Here is a 27743-nt window from a genome sequence, read left to right as displayed (position 1 = left end):
TCTTCCCACGTGCTGGCCCTGCTGATCTGCAGAAATGCTGTCTAGCAGTTTTCCCACTTTAGTTTATCATTTTCACGGTGTTGCTGCAGTCTTGGGCCTCACCCTTGTGTTTGGGCCCCCAGTCCAGGCTGCTCCTAGCAGCTGTGGCTGCAGAAAGCTTTGGGGGGGACGAGGGACACCCATGCCTGTGCCAAAGGCCACCACAGCCCCGTCCTGCTGCTGCTGGGAATCAGAAGAGGACCTGGAAAAAGGCATTCCCTGTGTTCTCTGTCCCAGCAACTCAGGCACTGAAAGGTGCCTGATCTCTCCTGCCAGGTCTTTATGGCTCAGCCCCATCCCGGGGGGCTCGCAGGCACCCTACGATCTCCTGAGCCGTCGAGGCTGGGGCGCTCAGCACCTCCCACGGCCGGGCCCCATGGCACTGTGGGGTCCCCTTGGCACCACGGGGCCATGGCCACACGAGTGCCATCGACACAGGCACGGGCTTTAAGGCAACACCAGCTCCTGTGCTGGGTGTGTGCAGGTGGGGCACCCTTGGGTGCCAGCTGGGGATGCCCTGGTCAGACTTCCCCATCCTCCCTCCCGCTTGCAGGGGCTCCATGACTGAACGTGGGGGTGCCAGAGCCTGCCCTGCCCCAGCCAGGGGCTGTCCTGTGCTCCGTGGGCCCAGTCCCCCAGCAGGATGGCAGCAGCTGAGGCCCAGCTGTGAGCCCCCAGTTCTGTGTGCAGATGGTGTGCCTGGCCCCGGGCTCCGTGCAGCGCTCACCCCCGAGGCTCTGCGACTCGCAGGGGTCTCCAGAGCATGGCAGTGGCGGGGGGGCTGTGGGGAGCATCAGGGAGCATTCACTGCACCGTGCTCAGCATACGCTCACCACCCGCCGCCGCCAGCTGCTTTCATCCAGGACCCTCATTAAACTGACGCTGAGTTTCTCCTCTCGTGGGCAGCCTTGCAGAGGCTGGAAGATTTGAGCTGCTAATTTCTGCCTGCCTGTAATTAGCCAGTGCATATTGCAGCCGAGGAGGCCCTGGCCACCTTCCCCTGCCAGCCAGCTGCAAAGGGTGGGAGAGGGAATTTCCAGCCCCTGGCTGCATGGGGAGAGGCAGCTGGGGGTCCCACAGCACCCCGGGTACAGACAGGCCGTGTGGTGCCCCCCAGGCTCCCTGGCCCTACCAGGCAGAGGAGCTGGCAGAAGGAGCGGCAGTGTCCCTGGGACCCCAGCCCAGCCTCCCACCCGAGACGGGGCAGGGACAGGGTTCCTCTCTCTGGCCCCTGGGTGCAGGAGACCCCTGGTGTTTCTGACCTCGGGGGGGACTCTGTAGGGCCTCCTGCGGGGCCGTGGAGCTGCTGGCAGCCAGGGCAGGCTTGGAGCAGCAGGGCCTGTGGGGAGGAGATGGGGCTGGGGGGCTCTGCAGCCCTGTGTGGGGTGTGCCCGCTGCGCCGTCCTCATCCAGAACAGAAATGCACAGCTGGGAGAGGATGTAACGAAAATAGCGTCTCCCTAGAATTTATTGGTTTCTCATTAAATACAGCAGCTGTTCCCCTCACCTCTTATTTACACAGGGGCTTCGTTACATTAAACTGAACAGTTAAAAATATAAAAGCTGGTGCTACCCAAACCCTAACGTCAGAGGGAGGGAGAGGAGGAAGGAGCCTGTGCGGCGTCAGAGCTGGGTTGGTCCTCGTGGGCGCGGGGCGCTCGTGCCCCTCGGCAGCACCGGTTACAGGAACCAGAAGCATTTGCGCCTGGATTTCTTTGAGTCCAGCTTCGCAGGCAGCCTGCTCACCGGTGAGGGCTCCTGCCTGGCCGGCGGGACGGGCCCTGCCGCGGGGGAGCTCTGCGCCGCCTCGCCCTCGATGTGGCTCAGCACCCGCTGGAAGCGGCCCTCCTGCTGCCGAAAGTCGTGCTCCACGCTGCGGGGAGAAGGGGCTGCGTGAGAGGCATCGCTCGCCGCCGCCCTGCGCCCACAGGGCCGCCTGCACCCCAGTCCTCATGCCCCCAGGTCCCAGCGCCCTGAGGCTCCCTCCCTGCGGCTCCCTGCCAGCCCCTCACTGCGGGCACAGCTCAGAGGTGACCCAAGAGGGTGCTGGCCCTGCCCCGGTCCTGCTGACGGGCCCTCCTGCAGCCAGCTGCTGCCCTCTGCCTGCACCCTGTGGGGCTGTGAGAAGAGGGGCACGTGCAGGACCCATCCCCATCCCAGACAGCCGTCCTGTCCTGCCTGTGGTCTGCAGCAGGGCACGTGGCACCCCGCCGCAGCTCGCGGGGACCCCTCCATCTGGAGGAGCAGCCATGGCTCAGAGTAAGAAACGCTGAGACTTACTGCAGCAAACCCCCTGGGTACTGACCTGCCTGGGGTGGGAGCCGGCCACCAGCCCAGGCTAGAAACTGGTGCAGATACTGGGGGGGGTCCAGGGTCTGAGGGACCCTGGTTAGCACTGAGCACCCCTGGAGAAGGGCTGTACCCAGCCCTGATGTTACAGACCCCCAGTGCCCTCCCCTGAGCCCAGTGCAGCCGCGGCACCAGGCATGCAAGGCCTTCACTGCTGGCTCCGGCACAGCTCATCATGCTAGGCAAGTGAGTGCCATGGTTCCGGGTAGGGAAGGGGGGGCTGCATCACCCACCGCTGGCGCCAGGTCTCCTGCACGTCCCCTCCGCTGTCCCTGCAGCACCCACAGGCAAGCTGCCGGCAGCCACGTGCTGTAATGCTTCCTCACCCAGAGAGCGCTCCAACCTCCAGCCGGCTCCCCTCTGATCAGCAAGGTGCTGCTGCCTCTGCCGCCACCACGCACGTGGCCTGGCCACGCACACGGGGACCCCAGCGAGCTCCTGTGTGGTGTTCTGGCAGCTCGTGTCACTGCATGCCATCAGGACACCCGTTGTCCCCAGCTGCCTCTAACAGGGCTCCCAGGTTCCAAGGAAGGGTGCACGTGCTTGCTGCAGGGGTAATTCCCCACAGGTTCCATCACACCGCTGGGGAACTCTCCCAAAACCAGGTCCCCGTGGCAGCACCCTTTGAAACGGTGGATGCATACTGACGCTGATGTCCCTCGCATGCAGGGAAAGGTCGGGGGGTGCTCGCAGCACAGCCAGAACCCCTGCTGCCCCTCCCCTCCGTGCTCTCAGCCCACCCGTCCTCATCCTCACCACCCGCCACAGGGGATTCCACCTTCTGTCCCCGCCTGCGTGCAGCCCCTGTGAGGTGCTCAGCCACAGCCCCGGGGCCAGAGAGGGTGCGCTGCTGCTGGCTGGGGTCTGCCCATGGTGGTGCCCCCCTGCCCCTGTCCCATCCCGCTCTGCCCCCACCCCATGTCCCACCGGAGCCTTTTCCCATCACGGAGGTGGCAGCTAAACCCAGCGGGAGCCCTCAGCGGGAGCCTGGCTGTTACATGAAGCCACCTCCTGCAGCAGTGACATCTCCCAGCCGCAGTGCCGCGTGGAGACAGGCTCGTCAGTCCCAATTAGCACTGAAGGCCCCCATGAGCTAAGGAGGGGGAGCTGGCTGTTGGCTCTGGCGTAAATAAGCCGGGAACAAGAGACACAGCCCCAGCAGTGCCGCAGTGGTGTAAGGGTGCCAGGGCACAGGGGGACAGAGCTGGGGCACCCCTGGCCCTCAGGTGCCCACGGAGAGCGCACACGTCCCAGGCACCCAACACAGTGCAGCGGGGCAGTGGCTGCTCCTGTGCACACCCCGTGACCCTGGGGAAGCAGAGCCGAGGCACTGCAGTCCTGCACCTTGGTGAGGCCCTGGCATGGCAGGGATGTGGCAGCCCAGGGACACTGCTAGGGGCACTTGTCCCCCGGCAGCCCCAGGCACCGCCATGGGACAGGTGCCTTCCCCAGCACAACCAGCACCCAACAGCAGCACCTGCGTGAATTCATGCACGGACAAGACACAGCCCAGACTCAGAGCTAGCAAGCCCAGCGCTCCTGTAAGGAGGTTTTCCCCCAACACGTTGCTTTTAGAGAAGATAAATTCCCTGTCACCTCATCAGAGCAGATCTCCTTTCAGCTGCCAGCCAGCCCACCATCCTTTGTGAAACAAACAGCAGCCGTGAGGGGAAGCCAGAGCTGCCCCCACAGTGACAAAGGGCCCAGGTTCAGAGCCAAGGACACCAGGACGCAGCCCTGGCCTTCTGGCCGTGGTGAGCTGAGCCTGGTGTGGGGACAGGCACGCTGCCCTGGGCAGCAGCCACGGCACCGGCACCGAGCAGCTGCAGCTCTGCCCCTGAGCACCCCTCCTGTCCCTGGGGTGCCTGTTTAGAGGCAGGGAGGGAGGTGCTGCAGCGTGCACCCTGGTGTCTTATGGTGCCACAATCGTCCCTCAGGTCGTGCGAGCCTCCTCTGGCACACCAGCAATGCCCAAGGGGCGGGCAGCATGGTGGGGCTGGGGGGCCATGGAAAAGCTGCGACTGTCGTGCCATGTCCCCCCTGGGAGCTGGGACCTGCCCTGCTCTGCCTCAAAGCCACTCTAGGAGTGTGATACCTGGAATGGGGACAGAGGAGAGCAGGGGCCCCACCGGGAACACCCCAGAGCTGCCTCGTACCTGTAGATGATGCAGGCGCAGTCCCGGCAGGTCCCGCAGTTGGCAATGTCCTGCCCTGTCCGGTACGAGTGTCGCCTGCAACAGAGCACAAGTGCTGTGAGCCTGGAGACCCGACCTCCTGTGCCTCCCCCAGGCCCTCAGCTGCCCCACAGCACGTACACCGGCCGGCAGGGGCCCCTCTGCTCCCGGGATCCCCGCTCCTCTCCTGCCCCATGCGATGCTCTTTGATGCCAGGCCAAGCACGGTGCCTCTCAGCTCAGCAGATTTCTCAGTTGGTTGCAAACCGGGCAGGCATGGCAGAAGCCCTGAATCCTTTGCACTCTGTCAGCCTCATTTTATCACCACCCCAGAGCTGTACCTCGTGCCCAGGGACACCCCAGGACACTAGGCATCTCCCCACGCACAGCACCTGCAGGGAGCGGGGCCATGGGCAGCGTGGGGACGGGGAGGAGCACTCACAGCACACAGCAGTGCCCTGACAGATGGGCAGAGGGAGATGTGCCAGCCTAATCGCCAGCCTACGCTGGACTTAGGATTTCTCTCTTTTTGAAGCTTTTGTATCAAAGAAGCAGCCTCCTCCAGGGAAGGTGCAAGGGACTTAAATAAAGCAGAGATGGCTGATGAGCCCCAAAGGTCAGCTCAGCCCCAAAGCCAGTCCTCCTCCCGGATCTCTGCAGAAAATGGTATTCTGCTGCTAGTGCTAAACACTTGCCCCGATGCATCCTCGCCCAGCTGCATCCTGCTGCCCTGCCGGAGCTCAGCAGCTCCCTGGGGCGTCTCCCTGTGCAGCACCGAGCCCCAGCCCCTGGCACCAGCTGCTCTGAGAGCTGTGGGGAAAGGGCCCCCCTAAAGGCTGTCGGTCACCCTAGCAGCTGCCTCCTCACCTCCTGTGCCCCTCAGGCAGTGCAGGCTGCGGCTTTTTGGGGGACAGCTGAGAAAACACCCCCCTGTCCCAAATACCAGTCACAGCTTCCTGCTTGAATCGTTCTCCTCTTACTCGACCTTGATCATGACTGTTCTCAGCCCTCGGAAACTAGGTCTTTTAATGCACCAAATTACATATTACAATTGGGATTATACTCTAGCACATAAATTAGATCATGATACCTTTTATATGCGTATATAGAAGGTGTGTGTACACGTGTACCTAATGTTGTATAAACTGCGCCTCTGTCAGGATGAGATCTAACGTGGGGACAGACGTTTGGCTCGGGAAGTTGCTGCTGGGAGACACCCGGGCCCTGTGAGGCTGCACTACGGGGCGAGCAGTGCCGGGGCTGGTGGCAGCGCCGGGGTGCGCGGCGCCTCGGGGCCACCCGCAGGTCTGCCGGGACGCTGACCCGTGGCAAATAAGGCCAGGCTGTTCCTCAGCAGAAGGACACTAGGAAAATCTTTTATGTGATTTCCTACCCCATTCCTTATGTCTCTGGGCAGCGTTTGCTCATTTGACTGCAACAGTATATGGAGCCGAGATCTTAATTAAGCTCCCCACGGTGAAGCTAAATCAGCTTCCTGAGCAGACAAACTCAATTCCGACCGTGGGAGCAGATCTGCCCTTTCGACGGGCTCTGCTCTGGACCTGCCCGCGCCGAGCCAGGCTGGGACACAGCCCTGATCAGCGGGGCCCCTCTGGGGGCACCCCACAGGCAGGGGCACCCCAGGGCCATGCCCTCCGCCCAGCACGGGCAGCAGCCCCCACACAGCCCCGAGGAGCGAGGCCAGGCGGGGTGCGGGTGGGTGGCACAGCGGCAGCGGGACGCTGCGGGGGGGAGCTGGGCACCATGGCCCGCTCTGAGCTGCCTGCCTGCCTTCGCACTCTCACTAGCGGTTCTGTGGGATCCTTACTGCTATTATTGGCCTTAAGTGGAAGGAATTATTTAGCAGCCACTTAATTTGGTTAAACAATTAAGCGCTTGTGCAGGCGGGAGGGACAGGACCCGCAGGAGGTGCCCTCTGGCAGGGCAGGACCTCACGCCGGGTGCCCCCTGCCTCCATGAGCTCGCTGCCATGGCAAACACCCGGCTTGGTGCACGTGCCAGGCGCGGCCCCGTGCCAGCATGAGGCCAAACTAATGAGCTGCCAAGCTAACGAGCTGTCCCGTCCCAGTGCCCTGGGCTGTCGCACACAGCTGAAGCCCAGCAGAGCCCTACCAGCAATGCCACCTGCAGCTGGCGCAGGCGATGTCCCCATCAGCAGGCACCAGTCACCTGGGCCACCTCAGACACAGCCGGTTCGTTAAGGTTCATTAACAGGCAGAGTGTGCCAAACTCTGCCAAGCCCCAGGCTGTGCCCCCTGGGCATGGCAGGCTCCCAGCACAGGACCCTCTGCCTTGCTGGCGGCCAACCCAGAGGAATCCTAGCAAGTTGTTAACAGGAATATCCCGAGCCACGGGCAGCGCTTGGTACTGCAAAACACAAACGAGGCCAAGAAAACTGCCCCGGAGCATGCCCTGCCCTTGACCTACAGAGCAGGGGTGGGCAGGACAGACAGCGGGGGCCGTTCCTGTGGCACAGACCGGCAGCACCATAGACCGAGCCCTTGACAAGGGCCCTGGCCACCCGTCTTTCATTCACAGCCCCCCGAAGGACATTTGCCCCCCGCCCCCCACCTGCGCTTGCTCACCCGTCCCGCTGGGCCTCCTTCTTCTCCAGGTCCTGGATGACGTCCAGCAGCACTCGGATGGTTTGTTGGCTGGTCTCCAGCACCCCTTCCAGCGACTGCAGCTGGGACTGCAGGTCCCCCTGCGCCCCCGCAGGGCCCTGTCCCTGAGATGTTCGGGCGTGCTCGTCCCCTGCCGGCGCTGCCGCTGGCCCCTTGGCTGCGACCACCAGTTGCAGAAGGTCCTGGACGTGGCGCAGCGTCTCCGACTGCTGGGCGGTGAGGCAGGGCTGCCCGTGCTGGGGGGCCTCTGGCGCCCGCCCGCCCAGCTGAGTCCCGGTGCCGGAGCCCTGCAGGGCCGGGGGCAGCAGCTCCCCGTGTCCCTCTGGTCCCGCCTGGCCGTGCCCGGGATCGGCGGCCCGCAGCCGACTGCTGATGCCGTCACGGGTGTCCAGACGGCCAAGCGCAGCTGGTGTCTTCTCCGGTGTGGCGGCTGAGCTGTGCCAGCCTGGCGCTGGTAGGATGGGGGCTGGCGGGGTGCAGCAGGGCCCCCCCCATGGCGAGCTGCAGAGCTGGTGCTGGGGTGGTGGGGGGTCCCGGGGAGGGGTGCCCTGAGCTGGCTGGCGGAGCCCCTGGGTGTGCGCGGTGGGGAGGGTCTGCTGGCAATGCGGAGAGGGCTGGGGCAGCAGGCGCCCGCGGGGCAGGCTGTGCTCTGAGTCGCTCCGGCCGAGCCCCTGCACCTCAGTGGGCAGCGGGGACTGGCCGCAGGGCACAGAGGCCGGGCGCTGGGAGGGTCTCCGGCTGCCTCTGGGGTTCCCGCAGAGCCGGGCACAGGGCTCAGGGGGGCAGCTCTTGGCTGGGGAGGTACAGCTGGCAGCAGGGCACCCGGCTGTGCCCGGATAAGGGGGACAGGGATCCCTGGGTGGTGGCGGTGACGCGTGGCACGCCGCAGCACGCTGGGTGAGGGCGGCGGCACGCTCATGCGCGGGGAGGCTGCTGGGCACGTGTGGGGGCACAGCCCGGACGGAGGGGGTGGGCGAGGGGCCCCCCGGGCAGCGGGCGCTCCCCAGGGCGGTGGGCAGCCCCACTACCCCGGCCATGTCGCAGACACTCTTACTGCGGGGCTGGGAGGCTGGGAAGGGCTTCTGCAGGCTGGGGGAGGTCTGGATGGCAGCGCTCGCGCACGCCTTCCTGGGCATGGGCAGCGTCAGCGAGCATGGCTGGGCCTGGGGCCAGCTCCGCCGCGAGGCACAGAGAGCCGCCGACTCAGGGGCGTCCCTGGGGGGCGGCGAGGCACGTGGGGTGTTGGGGCCAGGGGCGGCCGCAGGCCCTGGTGGGGGGCTGCCCGCCTGCTCCGCGCTGCCCTCCACCAGGTCCTTGAAGCGGACCTGCTGCGTGCGGTTGCGCCGGCGCTGGAGGCGGCTCTCGATGTCGGGCGAGTCGCGGTTGAGCAGCACCGAGCGCACCGTCATGGCTTTCTCCTGGCCGCCCTCGCTGGCGGGGGCCGGCCCAGGAAGGGGCTCCCTGCTGACCATGGCTCACGGCCCCGGGGCCGAGGCCCTGTGGCGGGGCGCTGCAGCGGGGCCGAGCTCTGGCGTTCGGAGCCCTGCGCTGCGCCCGTCCCCGGAGCTGGCCGGGGCACTGGGCGGCCTCATCCCGTGCTGCCGCGGAGAGGGGATGCCGTGTGGGAGGCGGGTGAGGGGCTGCTGGGCACGCCGCCCGCCGCACAGCCCCTACAGCCCGCGGCACGCTGACGCCCTGACGGCCCTGCCCGCCACCGTGCCTCCCCGCTGGTGCCAGCAGCCCATGGTCCCGCTGCCTCCGCCCGGGCTCAGTGCCCCCCACGGTGGGCTCCCCAGGGCACCGGGTGCCAGCCGTCCCTGCGCATGGCTCCTGGCTCCCAGACCTGCGGGGACAGAGAAAGGAGGTGAGCCCCGGCCCTGCTGCCCGCTCTCTCCCGTGGATGGGGACGGGGACGGGGACGTCTCTGGCTGCCCCGTGGAGCCGCCGGCCTCTGCACACCCTCCCACCCAGCGCGGCCATCACAAAACGCGAAGAGACAAGCTTTGATCTCTGGCGCTGCCTCCTCAGCACAAAAGGAGAAGGGAAAAAAAGAAACCCCTTTAGCATAAACACGTTACAAGTTCACAGCTCAAATCAAGCAGAAGAAGCTGTTAAAAATAGCTCTGCCTTGCTGGGGCTTGGTACCTCGTGTTCAGAGGGCGCTGGGAGCAGGCAGCCCGTGCTGCAGGGGCACAGCGGGACGGGACGGGGACAGCGCAGAGGAGCAGGTCAGGCTGCGCTGGGCACAGGGGGCTCGTACGTGGGGATGGACAGGCAGGGGGCACCCGCCGTGCATGGGGCTGGACAAGGTGTGGGGTGCCCAACCTATGTGGGACCTGGCTGCAGAGGCACAGGACCCGTCGTGTATGGGACACAGGGTCCCATCCTGCACGTGCCACCTGTTGGAGGTGGGGCAGGGCTGCGGGCGTGGGAGAGCAGCTCAGTGCATGGGACGAGGCTGTGACTTGGGGACATTTAGCCAATTTGGGCATGTGAGAACCAGCCTCGAGGAAGAAGAGGTATTGCATCTGGGATGGCAGCTTCCAGTGCTGGGCTCCTCTCTGAGACGGGCATCGCTGGGGCAGGCTGCCCTGGCTGCGAGCAGGGCTCCCATGCAGGGAGGACCCCCCAGCCCCGCTGTCACTGGCACACAGCTGCACACAGCGCCTCCTCCCCATGCAGGGTTTTGCACAGCAAACCCCTTCTCCAGCCCTGACCCCAACCAACACCAGGCCCCCACACACACAGCTGGATCTCTTGCGCCCACCATGGTCACTGGCCACCCTTCCAGCCCCTCGCACTGCTCAGGTACATGGCACATGCCTGTGAGCCCTGCTCAGGAGCCCCTGCTCCCCTGGGCACAGAGGATTTGTGGCTCGTTTTGGGAAGCAGCATTCTAAGAAGGAGGCACTGGAGGGCAGAGCGGGAGTCGCCAGCCCCGGCAGGGAGTGACGCTGCTCAGCCCTGTGGCTTGCTGTCCTGCACTTGAGGTCTGCAGACACCCACAGGTGCCTGGGCACGGGCAAGGAGCACAGTGCTATGGGTGCCCCTGGCACCATGCCGTGCCCTGTATCCCACAGCTGGCACTGGTGGTGCCCACCCCACCATGCAGCCCAGGGAGCCCCCAGCCCCGTACTGCTGCAGCACACTGAGCTGGGAGCTCTGCTCCCCCCACAGCCCTCTCGCCCTCCCTGCAGCCAGGCCCCCCGGCCCCACTCGCCGCCTTGCCTTGCTCTCACTGCACCGAAGCAGCTGACTCAGCACAGCAGCCTGGAGTCCCCATGCACTGGGAACGAGCAAACTTCCCAGCTGGGCTGGATTTCCTGCGCCTCCCCAGGACCACAGCGAGCCCAGCAGCAGCAGGCTCAGCCAGGGCCTGACCCAGCCCCGCCAGTGCGGGGGACCCACGTCTCACACCTCTGCACCCCTCGTCCAGCGCTAGTCGGGATGCTGCTCCACGCGCCAGCAGCCAGCCGCCCGGCGCTTCCCTTCCCCAGTCTTGGAGCTGTGCCCAGACACCGGGAGGTGTTTGTGAGGCAGGACGCGGAGAAGGCATGGCCGGCGGATGGGGCATCTCGTTAGTATGGACAGCAACAGGCTGAGGAGGGGAGGGAGCTCACTGGAGAGCCGAGCTCTGTGCACGCCTGAGGCAGTGGCCGTGCTGGCACCCGCATGGAACAGGGCAGAGCCTGCAGGACCACAGGACCCAGTCCAGCCCCGCAGTGTGGGACCAGCAACCCCAGCTATGGCTGTGCCAGTACGGGAAACACGCTCAGTGGCAGGGGATGGATGGGCTGGCACGTTTCTGTGCTGGACAGTGCCCCTGCATGGGGGTCAGCACCAGTGCAGCCTGGCTGAGCGCTCCCAGAGGACTGCTTGTGTGGCCACCCTGCTCCAGAGACTTTCTTAATGAGGATGCTAATGGGCACAGGGCAGGGGTGCCAGGAGCCACTCCAACAGCCAAGCACGGGGCAGGAGCACTCCCGGCACAGTCCAGGCAGTGGGGGCAGACACGGACCCTGCAAGCTCCCAGGGGGACCAGGCTGAGCCACGGCCAACGGCAGAGCGAGCCCAGGACACCTCACTGCCTGCACAGCCAACGCGACGCTGTCAGTCAGCGGGGCATCCGCTGAGGCACCCCCTGCCTCCCGAAGCGCGCTCCGCTGGAGAGATCAGAGACATGCCACAAGGACAAAGAAAAAGTCTATAAATTATACATGCACTAACTGCATTTGGAGAACAGTTCTAAGGGAGTCAAACACCAAAAGCTAGGACCCTCCCACTCGTCCTTCTGCATATGCATCACAGCACGGTCAGATTTAGTGCTGTGCTCAGGCACTGTTTCCAGCATGCCTGCATCTTCTGGTGCTAATGAGTCCTGCTGTGGGACTGAATCAGGACCGTGGAACCGAGCGGCTGCTGTACCTCATGTACCCCCCCCGTACCGGAGCCGAAGCTGAAGGAAACAGCTCTGCCAATAGATCCAGCTGGAAGCACGGCTCCAGGGACATTCTGAATGCACAGAAAGGGCCACGGGGAAGGGGCTGTGCAGGAAGCACAGGCACGCGGCACTCAGCTGCACCAGGGCTTTCCAGCTGCTATCTTCAAGCTTGTTTACTGGGAGATGGCACTCGGGACGGTGTATGCCAACGAGCCTGCATGCTCACCCAGGTGCCTGCACAAGCGCTGCTCTCCCAGCAGGGCACCGCAGCCCACAAATCTTCCTGTGCCCACGGCTCCCTGCCCCTGGGCACCTTGTGCAGGACCCGAGCTGCCAGACGGAAGGCACAGGAGCAGAAGTGTTCCCTGCTGGTGCCACCCTCCCCAAAACGAGGCACAGATTGCTTTGCTTGGTCTTGCCGTGCTGAGTAACGTGGTGCTACAAAGCTGGAGCCCTTCTGGGGTCCTGAAACTGAGTCAGCCCCTTTAGGGCCAAGCTGCTGTCAGCCCAGGACTGCAGCAGCTCCCCTCTGGAGGGGAATGACCAGGACTGGGGATACAGGCAGACAGGGGAGGGGACAGCTGAAGGATGAGAGCTGTCCTCGCTCCTGCGTGGTGGCTGAGGCTGTCCTCAGGTGCCCTGTGCCAGCAGCTCTCCAGCAGTCCCTGCTCGAGTGCGTGTAAGGGCTGCACACGCCTGCACCCCAGCCTCACACCCAGCAAACACGAGCAGCTCTGTGCACCCCCCGCAGCTGACGCAGGGGCAGGAGGGCTCCCCATGCTTTGCTTTTGCCCATGTGCGCAGGGCAGGGAGCAGGCAGGCACCAGGGATTCAGAGTGTTCCTCTCCCAGCTTTGCAAGCGGAGCTGCACTGAGGAGGGCAGGTTGGCTCTGCCCGTGCTGCTGCTGGCCCCGAGGAGACCTCCCTGTGCGCACCCGTGGAGGAGGCAGGGCAGGGCAGGGCAGGGCAGGGCAGACATGCTCCCGGAGGTGAGGAACCCACCAGAGCTGTGGGCACCCTGGCACGCAGCACTCCTGCAGGTGTGGAGGTGGGGACACCACGGTGCTACAGGACCAAGGCCACAGGAGAGCCCGGCGCAGGCAGGAGGTCAGACCCGCAGAGCCCTGAGCGCAGAGGCACCGGGGGGGCTGGCACGGAGACCCACCAGCCTGGTGCCTCTGCGGGCAGCGGTGGGAACAGATGCAGAGCTTGATTAATGACAGATGAAGGATGGCAGCATGTACCAGTCGTGCCAGTCAGCACGGGGTTATAGGAAACACGGTTCATCAAACTAATTTTCTGTCTGTTTTGATGAGATTCCCAGTTTGGTCGACGAAGGTAAAAGCCTCGATGGAACAGACTGAGATTTCTGTAAGGCATTTGACATTTTGACGAAGAAAGCAGAATGGTACGAAAGCAATGTGGCACACATTAAATGGATTAAAAACTGGCTAACCAGCATGTCTCAAGACATAATCATCCAGCGATCATCACCAATTAGCCGTGCTTCTGCTCAGGTCCTGTGGAGGGGCGGCCGGGGCCCCACGCTAACACTGGCTATTAGTGACCTCAAAGAAGAAAAGTCAGCACCGATAAAATGTGCAGATGATACAAAGACTGAGAGAAGGATAAGGAATGAGAATGGCAAAAGTGCCATGCAAGAGGCAGGGAACAGGCACTGCAAAGAGGGGTCTGTGCTGTGGGGAATGGCACTCCCCTGCAGCCTTGCAGGTAAAGTGCAACAAAACAGTGCCTGGAAATTGGTGGTCAGCACGTTCAGATGGGGAATGACTTTCTTGAAAGGTGAGGTCATCCAGTGTGAGAGCAATTTGGAAAGAATTTAGATGGTGGTGGATCCTCCATCTTGGCAATTGCTTGAGGTCTGAGTGTTTTTCTCCTCTTGTTCACATGGGAATTACAAGCAGCAAGTCATACGCGATGATTTATAGATAAAACCAGATGACGCCGCTGTAATGCAATAGATGACATGAGGACTCCAGCGATGGGCTCGCCAGATATGCTGGATGCTCAGTGCAGCTGGGAGCAGATGTCCCATCAGCTGAACGAGACACAGGAGCCGTGGAAGGGACACAGGCTGCTTCCCCACTGCCTGGCCACCGGCACCACCGAACTGCAATGCCGATGCCCCCGCGCTCAGGCTGCCCTTGCCCCCACACGCATCAAGCCTTTCTCCAAACGTCTGGGATTCACGGCCGGCACTGAGGCTCTGACTCACATAAGCCCGGCATCCTTCAGGTCCATGAACCTGTTGCTCTGCTGTGGGTGCTGGTGTCCAGAGCCCGGTGGTGCTTTGCTGCCCTGCACCTTGCCAGCGCCGTCAGCTCCTGCCCGCAGCCCAGGCCCTGCACATCCCTCCTGGAGAGCGAGGGCCTGCGACAGTGGCACTGCTCCGGCCCGTCCTGATTAATGGGCTGGTGAATCTTGTAAGAGAGGCAGCAAATCTTCCCATGCTCTATCTTGATACATGGGCTGCAGGGTTGGGCTCAGAGGAACAAAGCCCTGCTTCACACCTGCTCCTCCATCCACCGGAGATGCTGCAGAGCGGAGGCACAGCCTCCAGCTGCCTGCCTGCTCTCGTCTCCCCACACTGGGACGGCACAGCCCTGCCCAGCTCTTCCTCCCAACACCACGATGCCAGCAGACACCAGCCCAGCACTGCTGGACAGACCCTGGGCACCGGACCCAGGGCTGCAGGCACCACCACGGGGTCCCAGCTGCCCCCGTGCCCGGCAGTGATCCTGCATGGCCCCAGCCCCTTCTCCACCCATCCTCCACCTCCTCCTCCTCCTGGCAACGTCTGTGGAAGAAGGAAAACCAGAGCAGACACATAAATCTTCTCCTCAAGACGCAGGAAGCTGGGAGATTAGATTTATGAGAGAGGAAGTCATATTCTTCTGGAGCTGCAGAAGAGAACAGCTAATTACCCAGCTCCACTACTGGGTACAACGGTTCCTCTTGGGACAAAACCTTTGCTGTCCCTGATCTCTGAAAGGGGATGAGGTGCTACGGCAAGCACAGGAGGAAACAGAGGATGAGGCATTTGCGCACAGCCGATGACCAGGCAGGAGCCAGGTTCTCAATACATCAGCCGGTAGCAGGACTTAATCCCATTTTGGCTCCAAGAGGACTCGGCACGTTTGTACTCGGCGTGGAGCATCCACGGGACGTGGGGGTGGAGGACGGAGAGCGTCTCCTCAGCAGCCAGCAATGCCAAACCCCAGCTCCTCGCAGGGGCAGCGCCAGCACGAAGCCAGCACGTGCCCTGCCCTCGCAGCTGCTCTTGGAGGCTCTTCCAGCACCCGGCTGTTTGGAGGCGTGCAGGCCTCCTAATTTCCTGCAGGCACTTAATCACGGCCAGTTTATATCCGTTTGTGCTTGTGCCAGTACCGTGCTTTGCTTGAACAGCTCTTCTCCCTCCTCAGCTCGGAGCCCGTGTGCTTTGCCGTGAGGACGCAGGCCCCTTCCATGGCGCAGGCTGGTGGTGCTGAGCAGGGGCAGCCCTGCCCACACCCTCGAGGCCAGCTGCCCGTTCCTCCATCACCCCCACAGCCTCGCCCATTCCCGTGGGGGCTGAACACCTCTCCACCACCAGCACCCAAGGCAAGGTCTCGCACTGTGTTCCAGCACCCCCACGGCTCTACTGGGAACACCCAAACAGCTCCATCTGAGGACAGCGAATTCCCTGAGCTGGGGCAGTGCCCTGAAGGACTCACACCACCACGCACACTCACTGCAGATGCCACTTGGGTGCCCCAGAGGAGCATTGCTGGCACAAAGGTCCCTTTTCTGTGACAGCAGGTGCCTGGTGGAAGTGGCAGCTCGCACGAGCCAAGGGATCTGCACACATCTTTATTTAGGTCACTGGCTGAAGAGCTCTGCAGGAAAATGAGTCACTCTCCCAGTCCAGGGGCCCTGGAGATGGCAGGAGCCCCCAGCCCAGCCCAGGTGCTCCCTGAGGCCCCAGCACCTCTCCAGGGCTGCCTGAGGCTTCTGCAGCCCCTGCCTGGGTCCCACGGCCGGTGCCCAGCAAAAAGGACACCAAGACCCGTGAAGAAGCAACAACACCCTCCCGGCACCCAGAGGCCATCATCTCACCGTCACATCGTGCTTCCCTCTTTCAACTGCAGATAGACTGGTGCTGTCAGGTGGAGACTACATGGCCAGGAGATGCAGCAAGATGCAAAGCCGTTGGAGAAAGCCTTTAGAAGCCTGTGGAAGCCAAATTATTCCTCTGTCTCCCACAGATGCTAATATGGCTGTGGTGGCAGTAGTGGCTGTGTTCTTGCTGTGACTTGCTTTCGTTCCCACCTCTTTGCAATGCAGAGGAGCACCACTGTCACCATTTCAAATGAGACAAGAAGAGGCAGAGTGACCTGCCCAGGGGAACACAGGCAGACCAGGCAGTACAGAGCAGGAGGAGGTTAGGAGTTTGTTTTACATCCCGAGGCTTTCCTTAACCTCCTCAGTGGGAGGCATGAACACCTCCCGTGCAGCCTGCAGCTCCTGGGCTGCGCAGCACTACTTGGCTGCCTTTCCTAGAGGCTACAGAAGAGACCACCATGGGAAGAAGGCACCCCTTTGTCTGCTTCCTTCCCAGCAAATGTGGCGTGGGCACACTGCATTCTTCTGAGTCTCAGAGACAGCTCGTGCAGGTGCACGGACATGGGGAAAACACCTGACACAGACCTGGCCTCGAGAGCAGGTAGGCTCGGCCGGTGCTTCCTCCAGCAGAGGCTGTCCCCAGAGTGATTACAGGACAAACAAAATAGGACATGGCCTAAAGGCTCGTGGTCACAGGAGACACAGCTCGTCACAAGCCATCCCACAGCTCCGCACTTTCCCAGGGAGAAGCATGTCACCCCTCGCAGAACCGGGCTCCGCTCTCCATCTGGAGCCACGCCGCCAGCCAGCAGCCTGCGGGCTGGGGAGCCCCGGCAGACGGGGACTGGATGTGCTCCTTCACATGCCAGGAATTTTATTAGAAAGCCACAAGCTGTCCACAAAGCACATTTCTGGAAAAAGCTAGAAAGGTTTTGCCGCCCAGCAATTCACGGGCAGACGGCCACAATGCCCTGCCTCATGTGCACCCGTCCCGGGGAGCCTGGCGCAGCCCCACGGGGGGCACGCAGCCCCGCTGCCCCTGCAGCTCCGAGCCCACGGCCCCACGGGGACCGGTGCCCCCGTCCCGCTGCCGCACCGTCTGCAGGCTGCAGCCCTGGCAGCGGGAGCAGGAGGCCTCTGCGGCTGCAGCTTCCCAGCACCAGTGCGGAGAACGTCATCTCAGAATACAAATTCCTGCCTTTAAGTGGATTTCCAATGCCATCTAGCAGCCGGCCCCCCTTTATCTTTATGCGCCTTAGACAACACTCGCTACCAGGGGAATTTAGGAATTAGCAAGTGTCTTTGCCGCGTGCCTCGGTTTCCCAACCCACAAAGCAGCCAGGGTGGTACGAGTACCACTGCAAGCACACGAGACAGACCCCGTCCAAAAGCACTGGTTACGACTGAAGTATTGTTACTACAGATGCAAATGAACCCACTAATTATTTGTGGCCTCTGAACACTACCATACTATTAAATAATTATAATAATTATGATCTGTAAAGAAGATAACCTCAGTCTAAAGGAGCTTCTGTGTTTAAATCCACTCTGCTTCTCCAAGCGCACGGGAAGGATTTTGAGCACTTCCCAGCAGATGTGGAACCTGCCAGGACAGGACCAGAGCCGCCAGCCTGTGCCAGCTCTTGCCTGGAGCTGCTTCCAAGCCCAGGAGGGACTTGGGCAGCTCCTGGTCCCCTTCTCAGGCAGGCCGCCAGCAAGGGGACACAGCCAGCGGACCCTGGCATCCCTGCCTGTCCCAAAGGGCTTGTTCCTGTGCCCTGGGAGGTGCTGGCAGCAGCAGGCTGGCAAGCAGTACCCTGCCCCGCCACGGGCACGCAGCTCTCACCATCCCTCTCTGGGCACACAGCCACAAAGCCGGGTCCCAGCGATTACTCACACGTGTCCACCTCGTGCTCTGACCAGAAAAAACGGCTCCGTGGAGACCCCTTCTCCCGACTCCCTGTGTGCCTCTGCGAGGAGCTGCAGCTCCGACTCTGTTCCACGCGCACTCCTGCAGGGAGGAGAGGGACTCGAGCAGTCCGCAGGAGCCGTGCCTTCGTATTTCATGGGCAGCAGCTACGGCTGCCCCGGCCCCGCTCCCACCGCCCCAGCTGCTGAAGCCCCGCCGGCAGACACAAAGGCCTTGAGCACAGAACACGGCGCTGGGAGCTACCGGCAGCAACGTGGGCTGAATCCCTCCAGCGCCAGCAGCCGTACCCGCGGCCGGCATCAGCGCAGCGTGCAGTACCGAAAGTGACATCCCTGGGATCATGTGTGTGCGCGTGTCAAACACAAACACGGCTCTGGCTGATGGACGTGTCTCCAGCCGAGGGACAGCAGTGAGCTGGGCTGAGCCAGGCAGGCTGCTGCTGGAGCCCAGCTCCGTGCCCACATCTCCTGCAGGAGTCGATCTGCGAGCGGAGGTGCCACGGGCTGGGGGGGGCAGCAGGGCAGGAGGGCTGCGGTGCAGGGACCAGACCCCGGGGGTCTTCAGCCCTTGTAACGCAGCAGCGCCCAGATTTATCCCCTCGGCCACAGCCCCCAGCACGGCCACGTGCCCCCAGGGACCCCGGCACAGCCTCAGCAGTGTGCTCGGTGCGGGTGCCACCGGCCACCGCTGCGCGGGGTGTGGGTGCCGCGGGCACCGTGCCCCCCGCCATTCCCCAGGCAGAGGCGAGAGGAGTCCCGGGGCGCTGCGACCCCCGCGGCACGGGGAGCCGGGGCTGCCCGGGGCCGGGCTCCGAGCTCCGGCGGCGAGGAGGAACGGGCACGGCCGCCCGGGCACCGCGGCTCCCTGCCGGGCAAGCCGGCACCGCGCCCCCGGCCCCCCCCGGCCCCCGCGCATCCCGGGGGCTGCTGCGCCCGGCTCCCGGCCGCGGGTCCCCGCGCTGCCCCGGGGTCCCGGCGCCGGCTCCGGGCTGCCCGCACCGCTCCGGGCTCCCGGCCCCGGGGCTCCCCGTTCCGCCCCGGCTCCCGGCCCCGGCGCAGCGAGCGGGCTCCGCAGGGCCGATGCCCGCGGGGCTCAGCCCGGCCCGGCCCCGCCGCCCCCTCCCCGTGCGCCCCGCTCCCCGCCCGGTACCTGCTGCTCGGCGGCGGCGGCGGGCGCGGGGCGGCAGCGGCGCGGGGCGGCGTGCGCGGGGCACGGCCGGGGCGGAGCCGCGCGGGCTCGCCGGTACCGGGAGGCGGAGCCGGCGGGGAGGGGCGGGGCCGGGACAGCCCCGTGGCGGCGGGGCCGGGGCGGGGGGGAGCCCCGGGCGGTGCCCCCGGGTGGGGACGGGGCCCGCTGCGCCCCGCGCCGCTCCCCCGCGCGTCCCCGCGGCCGCCTCCGGTGCAGGGCAGGGGGCGCGGCCCCGGTCCCGGTCCCGTGCAGCCCCCCCGGGCCGTTCCCCGGGGCGCGGGGCGCCCCGAAGCCGCTGCCCCCAGCCCGGCCCTGCCCCGGGCGCTGCCCCCGAGCCCGCAGCGCGGGGCCCCGGAGCGGCTGGAGCGGGGCCGGGAAGGGCCCTGCCCGCCGGGAGGGGACGCAGCGGGCGCAGGCTTGGGGGGAGCAGCGGGCGGGTACCGGTACCGGTACCGGGAGCTGCAGCGGCGGGCAGGGGCCGCGCCGGGCCCCGGGCGGTTGGTTCGGCATCCCCCGGGCACCAGGAACCGCTGCGCTGGCTCTGAGCCCGTCCCCGCCGCTCTCGTGTGTGCCCCGGTTCCCGTGGTGCTGGGGCAGCGCCGGGACCGTGCATGGGCCCCGGGTCTGCTGGCCCCGTGCTGGGGCGGTGGCCCGGCCGGGTGCTGTCAGCGAGCAGGGTCCCACCGGTGGGTTTGTGTGAGGGCTGTGCTGTTTGTGTGAGGGCTGTGTCGGTTCCACATGCACGTGCCATCCGCTGGACAAACCGCATCCATACGCGGAGCAGGGTCTGGCTGTACAGCTCCCCGGTAATGCAATCTAAATGTAAATACAGCTTCCCTTGAACGAAGTGTAGCAGCGGCGCAGGGAGTTCACCGGGATCTAACGCCGGCAGCCACCAGAACAGCTGCTTTCAGGTGACTGAACTAATCTCATCAAATCCCTAGCATAGCCCGGCCCATACGAAAGTTGCCTCCCATCCTTCCTGCCTCGCACCACATTGCCCCTGGGGCACTGCCGGCCTTACCCCTGGGGCAATGAGGTGCGAGGCTCATGCAGCCCTGCAGCGATGGTGGGTGACATCCACTGCGGGTGGTGCGTGTGAAATGGCCCCCCAGGAAGGAACGAGCTGCTCCTGCCCGCTGTGAGCAGTGTGCCTGCCCAGACGGCTCTGTGGCACCACACACGGCCACACTGTGGGATGTGGGTGGGCTTGTGGAAGCCCTGGCTTTGGCAGCACTTGGTCTGGGAGTGGGCCTGGCTGGGGCTGGGGCAGCAGCCTTGCTCGGTGAGCAGAGGCTTGACCCCTGCTCTGCAGGCGAGCTGTGCCCGCTCAGCCACGTGGGCAGCTGGTGACCGGAGTGTCTCTGCAGCGCTGCTGCCACGTGCCTGCAAGGCTGCCCCATGTGCAGGTGCTGCTGACCCTGCTGTGTGCCGGCCTTCAGCAGGGACACTTCAGGTCTGTAGCTTCACTTTGATGCTAAAAAAGGATTGGGATTCATGGCATTGTCATTCGTTTGCTTCTCACAAGATAATTCCCTGTGCTGCTTCCTTTCCTCGGGGGCAGCACGGCAGCCCCAGAGGAAAAGTTATCCCTGAAACCACCCACGGGCCCTGCCAATGACACTAAGCCACCTTCATTCATTCTGAGCCTGCCAAGTGATGCATCCTCCTCAGAAAGAGCTGCCTTTTCCCACTACCAGGGCAGGGAGAGCTTTCTGGCTGAACAGCCAAGCATGGGCCATGCTGGATGCTGCCAAAACCCAGGAGGTGTCGTGCAGCTGCGTGGCCAAGTGTTTGTCCTCGCTCAGCACCAGCTGTGCAGGGTTCTCCATTGTGCTCAGAGCAGCCAGCTTTCCAGCACACCAGCTGTGTTGCTGCGTGTTGTGGGGCTGGGGCAGGGCTGGTGTGTCCCTGGTGCTGCTGTGCTCGGGGTGGCTCCAAGTCACAGCCTCCCCGAATGGCATGTGAGGGCCTCGAGCTGTTGGCATGCACCCAAGGTGCGGGCTCGGTGGCGTCCTCTTGCAGACCGCCCCAGCAGGGAGCAGTCCCTTTGTGCCTGGTGGCAGGCAGCCTTTGGGAAGAAATGCTTTGAAGTACCTCTCTGAGCCTGGTATTGCGTGCTGGCCAGCAGCTGAGTGACCAGAGCTCAAGATGATCCTGGAGATCGAGCAACACTTTCTCGTTCAGTGATCAGGAGCTCCAACCCCATCAGCTCTCGGGCTTTCAACACTGAGCATCCATCAGGGAGTTTCCACTAGCTTTGTCCCCAGACCAAAGCTCCTCTTAACAAGTCAGTATTCAAAGTGCTTTAAAGTCTACTGCAGACTCAGGTTTTATGTTAGAAGCATCATCAAGAAAATGTTGCATTTATAATAGACTAAAGGGAAGATGAAAGGCTTTGGTGAGCAGCAGGTGGGGCATTGCTCTCTGCCACCTGCTCCTCTCTTGTTTCATGAACAATGCAACTGAGCACAAGTCCAAGATCAAGCACAACCTTTCTCACTGTGCAGAATGGGAATCCTGGTCAGCCTTTGCTACAGCTGCCCTGCTCGTGTCATAACAAGGCTGTGAGCTCCCAGAGCGGGAGCACAGCTCACAGCTCAGTTTGGGACCCTTCACTAAAGGCACAGAAAGAAGCTGCTTGCCATTCTAAAAATGCACTTACACATTACCTTTAATTCACTTTAAACCCACAGATTTATGCTACCACAAATATGTTATGGTTATGTCCACGTTCTCTGCAGCACCATGGTAGTTGACAGGGCTGTCCCACCCTGGGAGCAGGGTGTGCAGAGAGCGGAGACAAAGGGACGAGGGAGCCAGGGCTGAGTGGGGCACAAGGAGAGGTCTGGAGAGGCAGGGAGTGGGGCCTCGGAGTGGGGATGGCTGGAGGAGCCTGAGTGGGCTCACGGGGCCCCCTTGACACTGTCCAAGCAGTGCTTGACCCAGCTGCTCCCTCCTCAGAGTCACTACGTGGCCTGCATGGCTGCCATCCTGAGCCAGATGGACAAGGACCACTACAGCTCCTACATCCAGGCGTTCCCCTCCCGGGCTGAGCTGATGGTGAGTGCTGCCCCACGCAGTGAGACCTGGGCCATGGCAGGGGGCACAGGGCATCTCCACTCTGACCCTCGAGAGCGACATCCCGCTGGCCCCACCACCCTGCCCGCAGCAGGGCACCTGGCACTGCTGTCACCGCCCTGGCCACTGGCACCGCTTGCGTCCCCGCTGCTGGGTGGCCGTTCACTCCTGGCCCTGGCGCTCAGCACAGCATCACGGCTGAGCCCCAGCCCCTGACATCTCCTCTCTTCGGCAGGACTTCCTCATGGAGACCTTCATCCTCTTCAAGGACCTGATCGGCAAGACGGTGTACCCCTCGGACTGGATGGTGATGAACATGGTGCAGAACCGGTGAGGACCCTGGGCTGGGAGGGACCCCGGTGCTGGGGCTGCGTGTGAGAGCTGGGGCACCTTGCTGGGGCACGCAGACACTGCCTGAGGCTGCCCTGGCCCCCCACGTCTGTCTCAAGCAGCACAGGAACAGGAGCCGCTCTCTCCATCCCCAGGGGCATGCTGTGGGGTCCTGGGGGAGCGGGGAGCTGCTGCCAGACACCCCATCCCTCCTTCCCTGGGTGTCTGCGCACAGCAGCTGTGCTGGGGTTGAAGTTGGGATGCCAGGGACGTGTCTGTTCGTACCTCCAAGCGGGTGCACCCGTGCAGCCCCTGGCTGCAGCATGGCGGGCAGAAGGGATGCGGTGCCATGGGGATGGGGGCAGGAGCACGCTGAGAACCCCAGCCCCTGGGGGAAGCTGGTGGTGCCCCAGGCTGCCCCCACCTGCCCCTGTTTCTTGCCTCCCGTGGCTGGGGGCCGCCAGCCCTGCTCCCCCCTGCTGCTGGTGGGCGGGGGGTCCGGCAGCACGGCCACCCCCAGCTCAGCGCCCGTGCTGCGGGTGCTCCTGCAGGGAGTTCCTGCGCGCCATCAACCAGTTTGCCACGACGTTGACGGAGATGTTCCTGAGCAGCAGCAGCTTCGAGCTGCAGGTAAGGGGGCACCACCCCCACCCCCGATGGGGGCTGCAGGGAACATGCCCAGCCTGCAGGGCTGCTGCATCCAGCCCCAGCTCCCCCTGTGCCACCCCACCTGGCACTTGTCCCCATTTTCACTGCAGCTTTGGAACAACTATTTCCACCTGGCCGTGGCTTTCCTCACCCAGGACTCCCTGCAGCTGGAGAACTTCTCCCAGGCCAAGCGCACCAGCATCCTGGCCAAGTGAGTCACTCCTGCCCCCGCCTGCCCGAGCTCTGCCGCTCGGGTCCAGGCTCCAGCCCCAGCCTGCCGCCGTGCTGTGCAGGCAGGGATTTGGGGATGAGCCGCTCAGGCTGTGCATGGCCTCCTGGCCTGGAAGCTGACATGCCGTGGGCTGTGCCCAGCTGCGGAGTGATGCTAACCACCCCCAATCCTGGCAGGTACGGGGACATGAGAGCCAAGATTGGAGCTGCCATTCGGGACATGTGGTACAACCTAGGTGAGCCGTGGTGTTGCCAGCAATGAGGAGGCTCGGAGAGTCTCTGCAGGCTGGCGTTGATCACCTCTGTCCCCAGAACGGGTGCTGGGGAGTGGAATAGTCCAAGTGTGGGGCATAGGAGGCTGCAGTTGTGTGCCCCATGGGATGCTGTGGGACGTGCCAGCCCGTGGTCCTGAGGCCACTCTCCCAGCCAGCAGCATCCCCGTGCTGGGGCTGGCGTCTGCCCGTGGCTCTGTGCCGGGGGGCACGGGGCAGCCCCAGCGCAGCGTCGGGCATGGCCTGGGGAAGGGGCTGTGCTGGGACGATGTCTCCTCCTGAGTGTGGAACCACAGAGCAGTGCCTGGTGCCCTCAGGCTCCCGTGCGGGTTGTTTGCCTGTGCAGTGCCTCTGGGTCACCAGCACAGCCCCGGCTGATGGCCCCATAGCCGAGTGTTGGTCGTGCTGTCCTGGCCACACAGCGCGACCTCCCTGCCACCAGCACGGGGTGCACAGACCTCTCCTACCGCCGCTCCCTGGCCTCTTCCACACACCGCTGCCTGTTCCTGGGCACAGGCTGTGAGTGCCTAGGCAGACCAGCCTTCCGTGCCCTCCCCAGGCCATCGCAAGATCGAGTTCATCCCGGGCATGGTCGGCCCCATCCTGGAGATGACGCTTGTGCCGGAGCTGGAGCTGCGCAAGTCCACCATCCCCATCTTCTTCGACATGATGCTCTGCGAGTACCAGCTGACCGCGAGCTTCAGCCGGGTGAGTGCCCAGGGCCAGGCAGGGCTGGGGAGGCCAACGCGGCTGGATCCTGCCTCTCGCCCGGGCTCACCATCCCTGTGGCATGGGTGGGGGCTCCTGGGACGTGGGGCTGCAGCAGAGAGGGGCTGGGGCCAGGGCCTCCCACCTCAGGGTGGTGCTGAGCATTGCCCAGTGAGCAGCAGGGACAGGCCAGGCTGTTTGCACTCAGCGAGCCCCAGCACTGGCTGGAAACAAGAGCACGGCAGGAGGGGAGAGGTCGGTATAAACCTCCCGTATTGGCACACTCTTCCTGAGCTGCTGTGAGTTTTCTCTGTGCAAAAGGTTTTTCCGATTTGTGATTGGGTCTTTTCTGAGCTGGAAGCCTATCTCCCTGTGGGATGTCCTGTGGAAGAAAGGCTGGGACCCCCAGAGCCATGCTCTCTCATGTCCCGTGCTGTGCATGTGCAGGCTTCAGAGTCCACTGGGAGCAGCTGCAGCACAAACCCCAAGGCTAAGCTTCAGCTGGCGGGTGGGGGACCCCGGCAGGCACAGCCCTGACCCCCAGCAGGGCAGGCAGTGGCTTTAGGGGGCATGGGGCAGAGCCCAGAGATCCCCGGGACACCATCCTCTCCACAGCACTGGGATGCCCCAGGCTGCAGCAGCGGCCCAGGCTGCTGGGAGGTGGCAATGAGGAAGGAGCAGGACCTGGGGAACAACTGGGACCCCGTGGGGGACTGAGCTGGGCAGGGGGACTGAGCTGGGCAGCCCTGGGAGAGCCGCCCGAAGCAGCTGAGCCCAGGGCTGCCTGCGTGGCCCAAGCTGGCTCCAGCCCCGCAGCCACCCCTCTCCCGGTGCCGCTGCCTTGTGCCCCGCAGAGCTGCGGCCGTGGCAGCCTGGGGCTGAGCTCAGCACATCCTCGGTTCCTGGGACACGCTCACCTCTGTATCTTTGCAGTTCGAGGATGAGATCCTGCGCAAGCTGGACAGCGAGGTGGAGGGTGGCCGGGGAGATGAGCAGTACAAGCAGCTTTTTGAGAGCATGTGAGTGTGCAGCACCTCCACCACGCCCTTCCCTCTGCGAACGACCCTTTGCTATGCTCTGTGCCCCTGCACCAGCTGCATCTTGTCCACCCCGCTCCTCCGTGCTGTGCTCTGACCCAGGGTGCACCTCCTGGGGTGCTGGATCTGAGGTAAGAGGCTGTGCCCGGGGAGCAACGTGTGCCCTCGTGCACCACAGCAGCTCCAGCCAGCCCCCCCCGGTCCTGCCCTGCCCTGGCTTTGCTCCTGCCCCACGGTGCCCATCTCAGCCTGGTGTGCGGGCGGTTGGGGCATTTGGGTCTCTCCCCTGTCCCTGCTGTGCCTGCTGGGGGCAGCACGGCTGCTGGCTGGCCGCTGACCCGGCGGTGCTGTTTTGTCCCCTGTGGGGGGGCCTGGCACCCGCCCCTCGGGTGCAGCTAAGCTGGGGCATTGCGGAGCTGAGCATGCAGCCAGACCCATCGCCTCCTCTGCTCCCCAGCCTGCTCAGCTGCTGCCGGGGTCACCCTGAGCTGGCCAAGCCTGGGGAGAGCTTTGTGGCGCTGGTAACGGGGCTCCTGGAGCGACTCCTCGACTACCGGGCGGTTATGAACGACGAGAACAAAACCTACAGCATGAGCTGCACCGTCAACCTCCTGGTGGGTGCCCACCCCATGACCCCAGCTCCCAGGGCCGGCTGTGCTCAGCCCCACGTCCCCCTGAATACCTGTGGGGTCTGCAGCAGCCCCAGCATAGCAGAGCTGGGGTGCACAGGGTGCCAGGCTGGTGCCCCCGGCTGGGCAGCACCACGCAGCCCTGCGCTGCCAAGGGCAGCCCGGTGCCTGCTGGGCTGGGTCCTGCTGGCAGCGTGACCCGGAGCTGGGGAGCACGGGGGCTGCGCTGGGAGCCCCCTGGGGCCGCTCTAATGCCTGCTCTTTCCCAGAACTTCTACAAGGAGATCGACCGCCAGGCCATGTACATCAGGTGAGCGCTGCCCCAGGGAGACCCCCGGCACCGGCCGGTGCTCCGATGGAGCTGGCAAGCACAGGAAGGCGCCCAGCATCAGCCAGGGGGTCCCCATCCTTGAGCTGCCCCCACCCCGCCTGCCCCAGCCCCTGCATGGGGGGAGGAAGGTGGAGTGGCCGGAGGGCAGGGTGCTGGGGCTGTTCCTCCCCGGCATCATGCCCAGCACGTGGCGCCCTGCTCCCAGGTACCTGTACAAGCTGAAGGACCTGCACATCAGCTACGAGAACTACACGGAGGGAGCCTACACGCTGCTGCTGCACGCGAGGCTCCTCAAGGTGCGGCACAGTGGGCAGGGGCCGGGGGCTGCCACGTGCCTCGGGGTCCCCAGGGCTCTGTGTGACACGCTGCTGCTGCTGCTGCCCCGCACAGTGGTCGGATGAGGCGAACACGGCGCCCATGCAGGGCTTGCACAGCCCCAGCCTGCACACCCAGCGGCAGCTGAAGGAGGCTCTCTACAACCAGATCATCAACTACTTCGACCAGGGCAAGGTGAGCACAGCGTGGGGCAGCTGCAGCCCCCCGGCCATCCCAGCTCCCCCCCATCGCCGCCCTGCTCCGATCCCCTCGTGGTCAGGGTGTCCCTGCCCTATTGCCGGGGTGGGGCTGGAGCTGCCCTGCGCCAGGCAGGAGGCAGTGAGCTGGGGCCAGACGGCTCATCCCTGCAGCCCCCCAGCTCTCGATTCCCCCATCCTGTATGAGCCTCAGCCCTGGCCCTGGGGAAATGTGGGGAGTTCTGGCACCCCACAGGGGGTTGGCCTGGCAGGGGGCACCGTGACTGACGATGGCAGGAGGTGAGCCCTGCTGCAGCACACCGGGGACCCATCCTGCTCCTCGTGCAGGAGCAGAGCTGCCGTTACCCTGCAGAAGAGGCTGTGTGCCCTGGAAGCACCCAGTCCCCTTCCCACCCCAGCTTACCCCACACCCTGGCCCCTCTGCTGCAGATGTGGGAGGAGGCCATCCACATCTGCAAGGAGCTGGCAGAGCAGTACGAGAGCGAAATCTTTGACTACGAGATGCTGAGTGAGATCCTGGTGAGTGCCCGGCTGGGCTGGGCTGGGCAATGGAGCGGAGCGGGGTCTGGGCTGGGGGCACTGTGCCACTGGGCCGTGAGCCGTGGGGCAGGGCAGGGGGGGCTGCGGGGCTCCTGCACCCCTCCAGCGCCATCTCCCCTTGCAGCAGCGGGAAGCCAAGTTCTACGAGAAGATCCTGAAGGTGCTGCGGCCCAGCCCAGACTACTTTGCTGTGGGCTACTATGGGCAAGGCTTCCCCACCTTCCTCCGGGTAAGTCTCCTGGCTGCTGTGCTCAGCCTGGGCTTCTCCGCAGCGATGTGCTGTGCCCTGCCCACGGCCAGCTCTGTCCAGCAGCTGTGGCCATTTCAGGGCATTGTCCCTGTGAGTGAAGCCCCAGAGCTGTCCCTGCTCCTCACCAGGATGGCAGCAACAAGATGGTCCTTGTGGCCTGGAGAGATCAGGCTGCCCAGGGAGGTTGTGGGGTCTCCTTCTCTGGAGATATTCAAGGCCCGTCTGGACACCTACCTGGGCAGCCTGCTCTAGGGAACTGCTTTGGC

At 64.2% G+C, this 27743-nt stretch overlaps 2 protein-coding genes across 2 annotated transcripts in view; one reads left to right on the top strand and one right to left on the bottom strand.

The window, feature by feature from the left end:
- LOC311435554 (dedicator of cytokinesis protein 2-like) overlaps positions 1–27743 on the top strand; it is a 66479-nt gene that overhangs the window by 33243 nt on the left and 5493 nt on the right. The window contains exons 29-41 of the mRNA XM_084516677.1: positions 21852–21950; positions 22204–22298; positions 22850–22928; positions 23057–23157; positions 23355–23413; positions 24009–24157; positions 25091–25176; positions 25652–25808; positions 26093–26133; positions 26360–26450; positions 26545–26664; positions 27117–27206; positions 27352–27456. Coding sequence (XP_084372803.1) covers positions 21852–21950; positions 22204–22298; positions 22850–22928; positions 23057–23157; positions 23355–23413; positions 24009–24157; positions 25091–25176; positions 25652–25808; positions 26093–26133; positions 26360–26450; positions 26545–26664; positions 27117–27206; positions 27352–27456 — 1272 coding nt within the window. The remainder of the gene's footprint in view (positions 1–21851; positions 21951–22203; positions 22299–22849; positions 22929–23056; positions 23158–23354; positions 23414–24008; positions 24158–25090; positions 25177–25651; positions 25809–26092; positions 26134–26359; positions 26451–26544; positions 26665–27116; positions 27207–27351; positions 27457–27743) is intronic.
- LOC311435555 (uncharacterized protein) lies at positions 1474–18892 on the bottom strand. The gene is made up of 4 exons (XM_084516678.1): positions 18849–18892; positions 7168–9049; positions 4545–4619; positions 1474–1912 (listed from the first exon to the last, which is right to left on the bottom strand). Exons 2-4 carry the CDS (start codon positions 8676–8678, stop codon positions 1720–1722), a joined length of 1779 nt encoding a protein of 592 aa, XP_084372804.1. The 5' UTR covers positions 8679–9049; positions 18849–18892; the 3' UTR covers positions 1474–1719.

This window comes from Aythya ferina (assembly GCF_964211825.1).
Source record: "Aythya ferina genome assembly, chromosome: 4".
Taxonomy (NCBI): Eukaryota; Metazoa; Chordata; class Aves; order Anseriformes; family Anatidae; genus Aythya; species Aythya ferina.
This window is presented reverse-complemented; position numbering and strand designations above follow the sequence as displayed.